Genomic DNA, 14,688 nt, shown 5'->3' on the forward strand with positions numbered 1-14,688 from the left:
AGTCGTGCAGCGGTCAGCTTCTCACTTGGAAGATAAACTAATTGCTTAATTGAGAACATGGACTTTTTGGAAGTTTTCCTTCATGTTTTACTCAAGCGCTCACTGGAAAACATGCTTGGAACGTGGCTTCTTTGGTTGTTTTTTTTCTATCATGCATAGGAATTTATGTATTATGTACACTACCAGTCAAATGTTTGGACACACCTTTTCAGGCAATGCTTTTTTTTAACAACTTTTATATGCATACAGACAACATCATATATATGAAGCAAGATATATGGCCTTATGTAGCTAAGAAAAAAGTTAAATAACTCTTTCCTTTGCGAAAGATATTTAGTTTTTTCTTCTTGGCCACATAATTCCACATATCTTGCTTCATATATTTGATGATGTCTGTATATTTGCTGTTGACTGGTAGTGTATAATGTATAATTTTTGCACAAACTTTGAAAATGTTCTCAGTTAACAGACTCAACACGCAATGTGTAAAAATGCACAGAGCAATACAAAAAACAATCTAAAAGTGACTATAGCATTGTTTTTATGTTCCGTATTCGAGGTAGCGTTGTTTGCTCCTTGTTGAAGTCATTGATATGCCTGCCCCTGTTGTGTACTCACCTTGTTTGTGCACTGGTCATTATTAATGAATAGGGGAAATACTAGGCATGTAACTCCAATAGCACATGTTCAGAACTTTGGTCACGATAACTTTGACAATTTAAGGTCAGTACAACCTTTTTACACATACTTACAAGCTGGAAAATAACTGCTTTATTTAAATTAAGCTAGCATCATTTAGCATGTGCAGGAAGTGGTCTGATATCATGTGACCCTTGTGCCGGCACCATATGAGGGCTAGCTAACGTGTGCGAGGTTAGCGCGGGTACATTGCGTGTCCAGGGGCTTTAACGGCAGAACAATGGTGAGTGTGAGCGGCGGGCCCAAGCCGTGTGGCGGATTAAATTAGCAGCAGTTGTTTATCGTCTGTGCCCCCCCTTCTCTCTCCCTCCTTCACCAGCTCCACTACAACCACCCCCGGTCCATCTGCTACACCCCCCCACCACCACCACGCGAACAAATCCTTTCCTCTGTGTCCGCACATGAACACTTTTCAATACTCGCACTATCCAACCCAACGATGACACAGAAGACTCAGCTCAACCTCTTGTGCCAAGCAGGCTTTCCCTCTATGCAGATTAGCCATGTGCTAATTGTATTTATATATTTATTTTCTCTACTGCTGGAGAGCCAGAAAACGGGGAGGGGTGGAGTTTGAAATTGATTAGATGACTGAGCAGAAAAAAGAGACAGCATGTTGCCTGGGGTTTAGCAGCATTGGGAGAATCTGCTTTGTTTTTACTTTTTATCACAGTCTTTGCACTCAAGGCTATTTTAAAATAATATTTAATTGTTATGTTAAGAACGCTAATTGTTGAGTTGTTTTAGCTTCAGGAATCTTTTGTGTGTCTTTATTAATTAATATATCCTTAATATTACAGTAAGATATCTCACAAAGGGCTATTTTAACCATGTTTTCACCCTCAAAATCTGTTCAATGTGCCCAACATTAATAATTAGTAACAAATCAAAATGCACATTTAAAATACAAATATTAGGTATTTCTTTAGAAGTACTTGTTAGTTCATTTTTTAATCAAGCACAAGGATCCACTAAAATGTAACTTTTCACTCCCATGTAATTTCTCTGATTTACAAACATTAATTCTCAGCTGTTATTCTTTACTGGCTTGAGATATTTGCATCAATGCTTGTTTATTTTAAATCGTGGAAGGAAAAATATATTTCTGCCATTCTTTTTTTTCTAATAATGACATAACACAATCTTTCATTCACGTTTGGCACATGATTTAAGTAAATTCCTGACTGTAATGTTAAAAAGTAGGACATTCATACACAAGGTCTTACAACTGAGCAGCAAAGAGTCTAGCCTTGATATTTCTCTTGAAAAGTGCTTGTTGTTTGACAGAAAAGAAGGGCAAATCTGCTCTTGTGGCACCCCCTGACCTTCAAACATGAATACAAACTGATAGAGAGATTGTGTGAGGATATGTAACAGTCTGGCATGGACGACTTCAACAACACAAGGTAGTAAACAAATCAATGAGGGTTCCAGCCGCGAGGGGCTACCCTTTAGCCAGACAGCTGGATTCTATTTTAGTAGAGAATGTCTATAGTTTGTCTGTTTTTGTAATGATTATTCAGTTTTTGAAATCATCGTCAACTTTTATTTATTGATTAGTTGCAATTAATCTGTTGCCTTGTTTAAATCTTGGTCAAATGATTATTACATGTGTACCGGTGAACAAAATATATAATGGTGATCTACTTATGTTTTGGTTTAATACTAAGTACCAGATAAAAAAGCATAATATAAAGAAATGTCCCCTGGCACTTGCTTTCTCTCCTGCAAGATTTGAATGGATTTTCACATAGTCTTTCCTGTTGTAGTTTGTTAGCATGCAGTCATGTTTAAGGTGGACTGGAGAGCATTAGCAGAAGTTTCAGGCCTCGGCGGCACCTTTACGGATGACACTGGAGGCTCTGTAACTGCTAAAGCGGCTCATTAGGAAAGCGCTATAGCTCATTTCTGTCCTGTTCAGCTGCACTAAATGAACAACATGCCCACTTTCCTTTACTCCACTTGAGACTATTTGTGAGTTTGTTGCTGTAATTGGACAAAACATCTTTTATTATGCATCAATTCATCTGTCTATTCAAAGTGTCAAAGTGATAGCATTTTCCTCTGTTTATCATCTTTGTAGTAGTACTATGAAAATACAGAAGTACATTAGTACTATATTATGACTAATTAGTCTTTGATGTGAGATTTCCTTACCCAAAATAATCCATTATAAATCTCCATTATGTTCTTTATTCTAATGAGTCATGGTTGAAAGTGACCTGATATTTAATACAGTACATAATTCCTTGACACCATTCACCATACATAACTTTGACTTGCCTAGATAGAAACAAACAATGCCATTCATAATATTGCATTATTTGTGACACTTCACCTGCTTGTGTGAATCTACATACTGGTCTAGGGTCCCAACGAGGTTTGTCAAGAACAGTAATCGATGATCATGGTTATTCAGGTCACAATATAACTGTAAGAACTAAAAAAAAAAATTGTGGCAAAATTCATTTCAATTCAATCTCAAATGCAAAAGAGTAAACCTAAATGTATCTTTTATATGTGTAATACTGATAGTGATAATTCAATTTTTATTTCACTCTGGCCATATAGGAGAAGTGATAACGGATTAGAATGAAAGAAAGATAAGGATTTCACTTGTATTTTGTTATGTGTCGGTAATCACAAATATTTGCTAAGTCGTAGTGCTTCTTCTAACTTTTTATATTGTGACATCTTTCATCTCAACCTAGTGTCACTATGGTCTTTCTGATGAGTTGGTGTGGGGGGGCAGGAAGTGTGCTGTGCCATTGTTGTGTCTACTGGCGCACAGATAGAGGTTAAAAGTGCACGGGAGGTCACCAGAGAGACTTCTACAGGGCCCTGTTACGTCTTTCCCCGTGGTCTGCTCGGTAATGACCCCGGGGAGCGTAGTAGCACCCCCCTCATCCTCCCAGGCGCAGCCTCCTCCACACAAAACATAACAGCAGAACGCACACACCTACTGTCCTGAACATGAGGAGCTGTGGCCTGAGGGAGGCTAGAGGGAAAACACGGAGCGGAATGTGTTATCTGGGCTAATGGATTAACCTGACCAGTCTGACAGCACAGGGTTTGCCAAGCACCTTGAAATAGCTCAGACTAGCTTTCCAATCACAACACAGAACAAATATAAGACCACATAGACTAGTATTCGCTCATGGGCCACTACGGAACCTACCTGGATGACTGAGGGATTACAGATACATGGCCATGTGGAAAGTACTATTACTTAAAGTTGAAAATGACATTCTACTGTCTAAATAGAGAGTTTTATTATTAAGGTATTGGAATCTGTATTGAGCATCATGTCTATTCCTCAGTATCAAAATTGAGTTAAAATGTTAGTATTGTGAGCCTAGAGCACTCATACCAGAATTTGTCCTGGGCCATTTTGATTTACTTCAGATACAGAGGTTTAATTCCCCTGTGTGGAATGTGAAACTAAAAAACTGCTTTCAAGTTGTGCATCCTACTGCGTTGTGGTTGTATTGTTCAAATTTACATTTCACCTTTCAGAAGTGATTCAGTCTTTGGCAACAGTTTTGTATGATTAAAAGTAGAGTTCATTGTTAGATGATTGCCATGCATTTTAAAAAAACAAAAACAAAAAAACAACAACCATATGTCATTGTCAGACAAAGTCCTGGAAAACTTGGGAAAATGCCTAAAATGCGTAAAAGCTGACCCTGCCAGGCTGTGGAGCCCCCTACAGCTCCACATGACCCCCGTCTACTCCAGTGCTGTCATTCAGACAGTGCCAAAGCCTGCTGCTTTATTAAAGCCCAGGAAGAGCAGGCCCTGGCCCGGGTTCAAACAGCACTGCAGCTGGGACCTGTTACATTTTCGGCACACTGCCCTCTCCCTCTTGCTCTGCTATAAATAGCTCCGTGGTTGTCTCCCTTAACCAAGGAAAGAGGTTTTGAGGGAGGAAAAAAGCACACACACACAGATTAATAACCGTGGGAAGCAATGAAAGCTTTGTGTCTGCTGCCCGAGGTCAACAGGCTGGAGGTGTTGTACTTGAAAGCGCGCGCTGTGGCCTGTGTTTTCAGATAGCACTGCGCGGGGTTTGATAATGATGCCACACAAAGATGAGACGTGTTGACAGGGATTTTGACACACATTTGATTTAGTCTGTCCCAGCTGCACTTGAGCACACAACAGTCACAACTCTGGATGAGCCTGAAAAAGAATATTACAGGGGCTGCTTTTTATTGTGATCCCTGTCATTTTTCTGATTTTAACATTACATCAGGCAATAGCTGCATTATACTCATTACTACATCATTTCATTTTTCATTATTGAAATAATGTAGCAATAGTTGTTCCTCACTGTGTAACACCATTACGAGCTTAATTACTGTTTAACATGTTCACGTTAAACAGTCTTCTTGAATTAGACAATCATAGCTTTGATCTCAACTCTGATTTTTGCTTTAATCAGCATTTGCAACACATCTCTGAATACACTGTCAGCCAAGCTAATTCATTATGAGAAAAAAGTTCCATTTCCTGTCAAAGAATCTTGTCACTTTACATTGGCTTATTTTAATAAATAAAATTATTTATTTTTTACTTCAAGGTGAAACCATGATATTGAAGCAGAAGCCCAATTCTTCCACTTCATAGTGTTTGCATAATATGCTGTAGTACTCCTTAATTTAACTACACATGGCTAATTTGCATTGCATTGAGTCAATATGAATAACACGGTATTGCACAATAATCCCAGGTTTCAAGCAATGCCATTTAAAGACAAATTCATATTTTGCCTTAAGTCGGACTAAAACATAATTTTTTTTCTCTGCACACTGAATCCACGTGCATGCTGGAATTTCTATCTTATTACACCACACTCTCCCAAGTCTTATTTTCCTCTTTTATGACCTTGGCTTCTGCTGCTGACAGTCCCCTCTGCCTCACCCCTGCCCTCCCTGATACTTCCTTTTCCCCTCTCCATCTCTCCATCTCAAGCCAGAAAAGGGGCTGTCTGTCTGGGCCACGTGGATCTGTGGAGTCCCTGCCGGCCAAGGTCAGCCCCCAGCACTCCACCCGGGGACTCCATCCTGACGTAGGCCCAGCTGACGGGTGGGCTCGGGTCCAGATACCGCAGACACTTCCACTTCCTTAAGCTTATTTTCATAGAAAGCCTTTGCCGTAACAGTATCCACCCACTGGCACAATGATCTCCTGGGCAGGGAAATGGCTCCTGGCGGATATAGTGGGCTTGTTCATTCATTCATAGCCAATTTTTTCCCTTTTTCTAGTAAGGAAAGTAAATCCACAACTGTTTTCCCACTCCCCCTCATGCTTTCTGTTCTTTTCGCTTGATAAGATGTTTTCTAAATGATGCCTGCAGAGTCATAATTTTTCCTCACAACTGATGAATGCTTTTTTTAAACTGATAAATGCCTTTTGAATGAAATCCACTTAAGAGGTTCCAGAAAACATTATTGACCTGCCATTTCATTTGTGCAACTTAAAAACCCAAGCATTACCTCCTTAACCACCATGACTCATTTCATCATATTGAGTTTCTATTTCTATTGGAGATTATGATTAATCTTCCTTTTTTTTTATTTTTTATTATCCTTCCAGCCCTCAAGCCCCATGGACCAGGTAGGGAAGATGCGGAACCAGCCGTACACAGGGCCAAACCCATACACTCAGCAGCAACAGGGGCCTCCCAGTGGGCCTGGCCCCCAACAAGGGGGCTCTTATCCCGGGCAAGGCTATGGACCCCCAGGCCCACAGAGATACCCAATGGGTATGCAGAACAGAAGTATGCCGTATGGACAACAGGTCAGTTCACTTAACAAAACTTATTTTGTTGTTTTAAATCTGTAGTGTTTGTGTTGCAATTTCATCTATTTATTCAGAGACTGCAAACTTTTTAGCCTAGAGAAGCACTAAGATATTCCCATTTGTGATGGGGGTCTGCTTGTGGCACTTGTTTCAAGATTTTATGGGGGGAAATAGTCAGAGGTTTGTGATACTTCTAATCCACAAGGTCACAGCTGTTATTTACTTTTTTGTCCATTCAAAGTTCTGTTATTGATTTATTATTACTGGTTATTGTCGCAGATCTGGCATATCAATATCTACAGTACGGTCTTGTCTCATGTCTTCTCAGAAATGGCTGTTTGTGGTATGTGCTTGAAATAAAATGAAAAACCAAAAGCTAGATCCATGGATGTCTGACCATGAGTCTTAGATTTCCTATGTTCAGAGGCAACCATTACTTACAGTGCGGTCTCATTGAAAACCCTGTCCTTTTAGCAAATCTACTTATTCAAAGCACAAAGTGAGGCCCTACTTGAACTCTCAGCAGTGGCGCACATGTGGAGAATCCCATCGGGTGAAGGCTCTTTCTCGTGCGACCATTGTGTAGCTTGATTATCTCATAGAGGCCTGTCTAGTGTCTGACCGTGGACTCCAAGTGCCATGCGGTGAAGAAAAACAACTCTTCTATCTTTGTTCGACACATACAATATCGCCACTTGATGTTGTTTTAAATGCAATTTCTGACTCTCTACTTTTTTCCTTGAGTTCTTATGTTGCCATAATGCCTCCCTCAGCAACATGTGGCTTTTTCTCTCATAGTGTCTTACATTATTATTATTACAGTGTTTCCTCACAAGGTCAGCGCTTTCTCCTTCTGCGCTCCTTGAGGGTAATGAAACGAAAACGTTGTATTGAAAAGCTTTGCGCTCACACTGTCGGGTAGAATATGAAAAGGCTCATATTGAAGTTCAAGGAGATGAAGTCGAAACTCAATTTTTATTTTCATGGCTGTAATTTAAAGTGATGCGTGGCGGAATTTCAACACTTAGATGTTTTTCTTATGCACTCTTGACTGTTCAGTTTACAGCCAGATACTCCTACAGTGTGAGCACAACACCTGTCTTTCTCTCGTCATCTGTATGCTTTGATTGCTCCACTGAGAGTGAACAGTTCCAAGACTTGAGTTATTTTTATAGGGTTTTATTTTGTTCAAGGTTTTTGTCAGTGCATCTAATGTTTTTGTAGTAAGTGATTTTCCTCAGAGGGGAGCAGTAAAGGAAACCTGCAATAGAGATAACTTGAGTTAAATTGTGTTGATTGACAGCATGTCTAAATCTGAAACTTTACTACTTTGACTTCTCATTTTAAGTTTGCTAATATGTTGTATACATAGACCTCCTGTATATGAACATAGCGAACCTGCTAGCTTCTGCATTCTGAATAAGAAATGAACATAGGTGCGCATCTGGTTCCACTGGCCCAAATTCACTTGGTATTGCGATAATGTCGCCCTTCTCTCTGATACTGCTGCTGTCCGGCTGCTCAAGTTGGTATTACAATAGTCGTATTAACCCGCTCTACATGATTCTGATGAGTAAAATTTTACTCTAGAACTGTTAGCCTCATTGAGGTTCATTTGCCCAGAGCCAAACGCTCAGGTGTTATGGTTATACTTAGGGCTGGGCGATATGGATCAAAAAATATATCTCGATATATTTTGCTATATCTTGATATACGATATATATCTCGATATATGTTCAAGAAAAAATAACCCCCTAAAACTGAAAACTGCAAAAACAAATCTGCCAAATCTGTCTTTTTTTTTTTTTATTGAAGTGTTTTTTAATTGAAGAGGTCGGCAGTTCATATAGGAACATTTAAGATTACAAAAAAAACTAATTACATAAATAATAATTTAACTGTAAAATAAAATAAATAAAACATATTTTCTTCTTTTCATTCATAAATAAAACAACTGAACACAAGCTCATCTTTGCATTAACTCTGTTATCCAGACGAGAACCAGAACCATGAGCTCCTTTAGCAGAAGAAGTTCAGGAATAAGGAACTTATTTTAACAGATCCATGTTCCTCACCAGCAGAAGGAGCTCTGAGGTTTCCCACAATCCACTGCAGATCAAACCCAACGTTTCCAAACACTATTGTACAAGTGACACTGCAGCAGATTATTAATTAAAATCTTCTGCATAAATAAACTTAACCACATATAAAGCATAACGACTCCAAAGCCACATCAGCCCGTTTGCGATAATAATGTGTTTAATGCAGTTTTGCGCACGTGTGTTTACATTTTACAGAAACGAAACATAAGCGCATGGCTCATTTGCATAAACAGCGCACTTCTCATGCAGCTCAGCTCGTTTAGCTTCTTTCGGGCCAAAGGACGCGACTCGGTGGAATATGAGGATTTGCTGCTGATGGTTTTGTCTGTAAATGGTGGAAAAGGTTCGTGGTGCTTGAAGCTTTTCACTGGCACCAACTTTCGGCGTTCACGGCAATAGTGACGAGTGAAGGAGACACGAGCGAACAAAATGAGGGAGGTGGGGGCGACGAGAGAGAAGCTAAACAAGTGAAGCGGCGAAATCAAAATTGAATATAAGCATTATATCGATATATACGATATGTCAGAATTCATATCGAGTTTTAAAACTATCTCGATATATTTAAAATATCGATATATCGCCCACCCCTAGTTATACTCGTGGGAGACTTTCTAAATGACATTGCAGAACAGTCCTTTTAATTGTACAAATGATGACACATTTGTATTAATCAAATTTGACAGTCTGACAATTTATATGTATTTTAAATAGTGAACATATTTGTCCTTGTATTCCTATCTAGATGCCATATGGACAACAGGGGCCAGGTGGTTATAGTCATCAGAACCAAGGCTACTATGGTCAGCACGGGCCTCCTCACCCTGGGGCTCAGCAGCCATACCCTGGTCAAACACAGGGCAGCTCTGGTCCTCCATATGGCCAGCAGGGACACCCAGCCCAGCCACCCGGTCAGCACGGGCAGCCTGCAGCTCCATACCCACAGTCACAAGGTCCCCACGGCCCTGCAGCAGGCCAGCCTCCTTACAACCAACCACCACAGTCCCAGCCCGGTCAACCACCCTACGCCCCCTCACAGCAGCCACCACCGCAGTCTCAATCGCAGCAGCAGGGTCCTGGGGCTCAGACCCAGCAGAGCTCTCAGGGCCAGCCCGGGTACACACAAGGCCCTGGGACAGGCCAACCACCGCAGCAGCCAACGCCTCAGCAGCAGCCATCGCAGCAAGGACCGCCACAGGCACAGGCACAGGGAGCACCCCCACCTCAGGCTCAACAGCCTCCCAACCACGGGCAGCAGGGTCAGCCATCCCCCTACTCTCAAACGCCGCCTCTACCACAACAGGGCCAGCAGCAGTCCCAGCAGCAGTCGCCCTATCAGAGGTTTCCCCCACCTGCACAGGTACACTGGTCTTACTCTACTTTTAAACAAACTAACACATATATTTCAGTTTATTGAATATAATGTTAAGGCAATCTACCTCCACAAAACTCTGTTATACAATGTTCATACAATGGCTTAATAACTTGGCTTAACTTTCCAAATGATTTAAAATAATACACTGAAGCCTCAGGACATATTTGGCACAAACTGAATAGTACTGGTAAATACCTTTTTATGTGTTTTCACAGTTGGGTAGACAAACACTACTGTCATGCCTTACTATATTCAAATACCATTCACGGTTCATATCAGGCATGGCCCACTTTTCCAGTCGGTGATCTGGTGTGTGCCAACCTGATTGCTGGAAAAAAAATTCCTTTGATTAAATTTTTAACAATGAATTTATTCCTGTGTCTCTGATTAGGAACTGTCTCAAGATTCCTTCAGCTCCCAATCCAGCGCCCCACCTTCCAACCAACCCATTGCTTCCAACAAGAGCAGTCAAGAAGACAGCATGCAGGGTCGACCATCCAGTTTGCCAGTAAGCATGCAGTCCAATGTAGCTTCTATCACAAGTCAGATTTGACTTTGTGTTCTGTTTTTGTGAGGCTTAATCAACAAATTCCATTTTTCTCACTCATGGCATTCAAGGTTCAATAAAAGTTTAATTCTTTGTACGGGAAAAGGCAAAAAGTGTGCTTTTAGTGGAACTGAAATTATTTTACTCATTTTACTAAAACATAGATTATATTTACATAGATTATATATGATTATATTCAAGATTTTGACAACAACATTGACACTTTCAATTTTTTTTAGGTTTAAGATTTTACTTCAGAGTTGGAAATTGTGACAACTGTTACCTAGCAAAATTCCTTCAATGTAGACAAATTATTATCTGTCAAATACAAATATAAGAAAACACCTTTATTTTGTTGAATAAATTTTTCAGTTTATTCCATGTAAATTGTGGCAAATTCTCCCTATTGTGATGTCATCAATAAATTTCAACTTATTTTCTTCACCAATTCCTTTTTGATTGGTGTTAAACAATAATGTATATTTACAACAGCCAGGTATTATTTCATCAAATTTAGTCTGAATTAAATTATCATAAAAATCTGTCATATGCACTTTAACTGTTAGACCACTCAAGTAATACTAAAGGATGTTTTCAGCCGATGAAATTCATGCAGCTTTTCTTCGACTTTAAAAATATAGGTTAGTGTCAAAGAAAAAGGAAAGCTCAGGATCTTTTTTTTTTTTTTTCCCTTTTCTTTATGGCAGTCAACTTTCGCAATCTAATAAGTCACCCATTTTTAGAGGAGAGCAAATTGTTCGCAGGCACTTTAGGTTGGTATTTTGAGGGAAAAGTGAAAGCAGCATTCCTGTTGGTAAACTGAATGTTGAAAAAGCAAAGTAAATCTGATGTCCAATTGCCCTCTGGCAAAGATAAAGGTGAGAGAACCCCCCCCTTTAAGAAGGCGTCTCTGTGTAACACGTTGCAGTTTCCATGGCAGTGTTTATAGGTCAGACTACGGAGCTAACCTCATTCGGAGCCTCAGGGAAGGAGAGTGAGAAATGAGATCATTAATGAAAGAGAATGAAAGAGAGAGAGCTAGTCGGCAGTAGAGAGAGAGGGGAGGGGGGTGAGGGAGTGCAAGCAAATAAGTTGAAATAGTGTGAGTGATTGGTTCAAGTGGGAGATGCTGAGCGTGAGAGAGGGATGAGAGGCAGCGCTGTCAGTGCCAGTAGGGGATGCCCTCAGGATGTGCTTCCCTCCTCTTTTATTTATTTCTCTTATTTATTTATACATCTCTGTGGCCTCGCCATTGGCCGAGCCGCTTCAACCTGGGCTCTTGTTTGTTTTTTATTCTCTTCTGCGTCTTCTCGGGGATTCCCTACCCGTGCCTTGTGATTGGCTGCCATTAATCAGAATAAGGTGTGGTTCCCTCCTGTACCAGCACCCCGTGGAGTCATATGAAACTGTGTTCAGATAAGAGTGTCACTGACAGCCAGCATGAATCTAACAAGTGGTGTGCTTCTCTACCAAAAATCAGACTCCACTTGAAGAATGGTGGCAGAAAAGATTTATTTGAAGATTCCGATCCATTAAAATGTCCAGCAGGCCTTCTCTAATCATGATTTAGGTATGCTTTATAGAACAGTATGACAGGAAATAGACATATTGTTTGGCTCATTATTGCATTTTCATCCTTAATTTTTTCAGCCAATATTTTACTAGAACCTGACTTGAAAATATACAAAAAAAACCTGTTTGGAATTTCTTGGTATGTTGGGATGCACAACTGTAGATGTCTAAAGTAAATGGTATTTGTTCTATTTCTTTTTTTTTTTTTTTTTTTTAAATCCTCTCAGCCCATTTCATATCGTATATATAAAGTCAGCCATGACAAAAACACTAGAACATGGGTTGCATAAAAAAAAGTATGTGTGTGTGTGTGTGTGTGTATGTATGTATGTATGTATGTGTGTGTGTGTGTGTGTGTATATTATATATATATATATATATATATATATATATATATATATATAATATATATAATATATATACATACTGTTACAGGTTACAGGTGGAAATCTTGGCATACAGCTATCTTAACCTCAGGGAGGCTTTAAGCCAATATGGTGTGAACAGGTTTGTAGATACAGGCAGGAGATTAAATTTGATTGAATAGAGATGTTCAATCAGATGTTTAGTATGTTGTGGTGGTGAATTGAACAGACACCATCTTTGAATCCTGTTCCAGGCCTGGCTGGGACTGATTGTTATTTAGCTACTTTAGTAGCATTTGCAGACAGGCAGCCAGACACACCTCAGCCAGAGCACAGATGGGTCTGTTTGAGCCAGGTGTCTGTTAGCCCGCCATCGATGTGGGAATAGAGGTGTACAGGAGGCTCAGCGTCTGCTGGTAGAAGCAGGTAGACATGCAACACTAAGCTAAAGGAAAGCGCAGCAGATAAGCACTGCAGGAGGAGGTGCCCAGAACACACCACTACAGTGGAACAAGCTGAGCAGGTTCAGCTGGTTCCTGGTTTGTTTTTAGTTTGATCCAGGACACAGTGAAACAGTTGAACATTTACGACAGTTATATCAAACCGCTGAAGCCCTCTTCCTCTCCTGTATATGTAGGTTTTATATGGTCAATTTATTATTTTTCTTTATTTATGGTCTTTGAGTATATTCTCAAAGATTTAACCAATAAATCCTTATATTCTTTATAAAATAAGATTACATTCTGGTTTATGCTGAAGAAGGACTTTGTTGTGCTGGCTAACATTTAATTTAGATGAATTCCTTAAAGAGTAACTATTCTCCATGGGTAAACTGTCTTGTGATGTTTAGCTTCTCTATTGGCTTTGATAGTAAGAGGACATCAAAGGTTTTTTATGTACTTATTACCTGTGAAAGTCAGTCCTTTGATTCTGCTATTACAGCCATTAGCCTCTGATAGCAGTGGAATAACCGGTGTAAATGTAAAAGCTCCATCAGAGCCACATGGCTGTCATTGGGCTGTACACTGCTACACATAGCGAATGGAGTCAGTGCTGTCACTGTCGGCCTTTCAAACATCCTGGAAGTGACACTTCCTCTTCACGTCAACCCATGGGAATGGAAATGCTTACAAGACCACCACCAGCACTCTCTCCTCCCCTCCCAGCTAAACACATTGCTTCTCTTTAAAAATCTCCTTGTCCTTCCTCAGTTCTTTTGTATACCCTCTTCCACTGTGGATTTTAATCCCTCACGGCCCGCCCTATGCTTGGGTGCTCCTCTTTCTGATGTGCTTCAGACTTGAGAGGAAGGTCACATGTTGGTCACACACTCACACTTTTGCTTTGTTTTCTGCTCCACAACCCCATTTTGCTCCATCTCAAGCACACTCATTGCGGAATGGCTTATCTTAAACACCCAAGCATTATCTTGACTGCTTTTTAAATAATCAGAATTCATTTTCACTTCTGTATTTTAATACAGTTTAACTGTTCTTCTTTCTGTATCAGTTTAATCACTAGTGCACTTGAATTTCCATTTTTAATAAAGCATAAAACACATATTAAAAAAAAAAACTTGTATCCAAGCAGTGCATTGGTAAACCTGCAGGGACCACCTACCTAGCAACACTACCAACAACAGACCCCCCTTCCCTCTCCAGTGACCCTAATAAATGTGCCAAGACTCTTGATGTGAAACCGTGGGCTCTTCCAGCTCTGGTGCAGATAGACCGAGGCTGCCTCACCCTCCCGCTCCCCGTTCCCTCGCTCAGCCCAGCCCAGCTCTGCTCTTCTGCGGCAGCTAAGCTTGTTTTTGCGACATAGCTCTGGAGCAATCAGGCTGACAAGACCGGCCCACTTTTTCCTCCACACTCCAGCCCAACCCCCTTCCATTCCATTTTTTCCCTTCAATTTTGCACTGTTTTCTGCTGCATTTCTCTTCTCTTTTTCCTTTTCATATAAACTCTCCTTCTCTCTGCCTTTCCCTCGTTCCTCTTTCTGTCTAAATTCTCATTTTCCCTCGCCTGCGCCCTCTCCCTCCCCCCCTCCTCCCCTTCCTCATTCTCTTCTTCTCTCTCAGTAAATCAGCTTTCATAACGCTGTGCGGCGCAGCCTTGTTTTGCGAGGCTCTGACGTTGACTGTATTCAGAGTCCGGGGCCGGTTTCCTGTTGCTATTCTGGGGCCCTTTGCTTCCTGTGTGGACATGTCTTATTCAGATTCCCGGC

At 40.5% G+C, this 14,688-nt stretch overlaps 1 protein-coding gene across 1 annotated transcript in view; it reads left to right on the top strand.

Annotated features, from left to right (window-relative positions):
- The window catches only part of arid1ab (AT rich interactive domain 1Ab (SWI-like)), a 46,907-nt gene that overhangs the window by 13,110 nt on the left and 19,109 nt on the right, over positions 1-14,688 (top strand). The window contains 3 exon segments of the mRNA XM_055157143.1: positions 6,298-6,501; positions 9,349-9,963; positions 10,370-10,486. Of these exon segments, the coding sequence (XP_055013118.1) occupies positions 6,298-6,501; positions 9,349-9,963; positions 10,370-10,486 (936 nt within the window).

This window comes from Boleophthalmus pectinirostris, unplaced genomic scaffold (assembly GCF_026225935.1).
Source record: "Boleophthalmus pectinirostris isolate CB_2022bp ecotype Guang Dong unplaced genomic scaffold, ASM2622593v1 HiC_scaffold_21, whole genome shotgun sequence".
Taxonomy (NCBI): domain Eukaryota; kingdom Metazoa; phylum Chordata; class Actinopteri; order Gobiiformes; family Gobiidae; genus Boleophthalmus; species Boleophthalmus pectinirostris.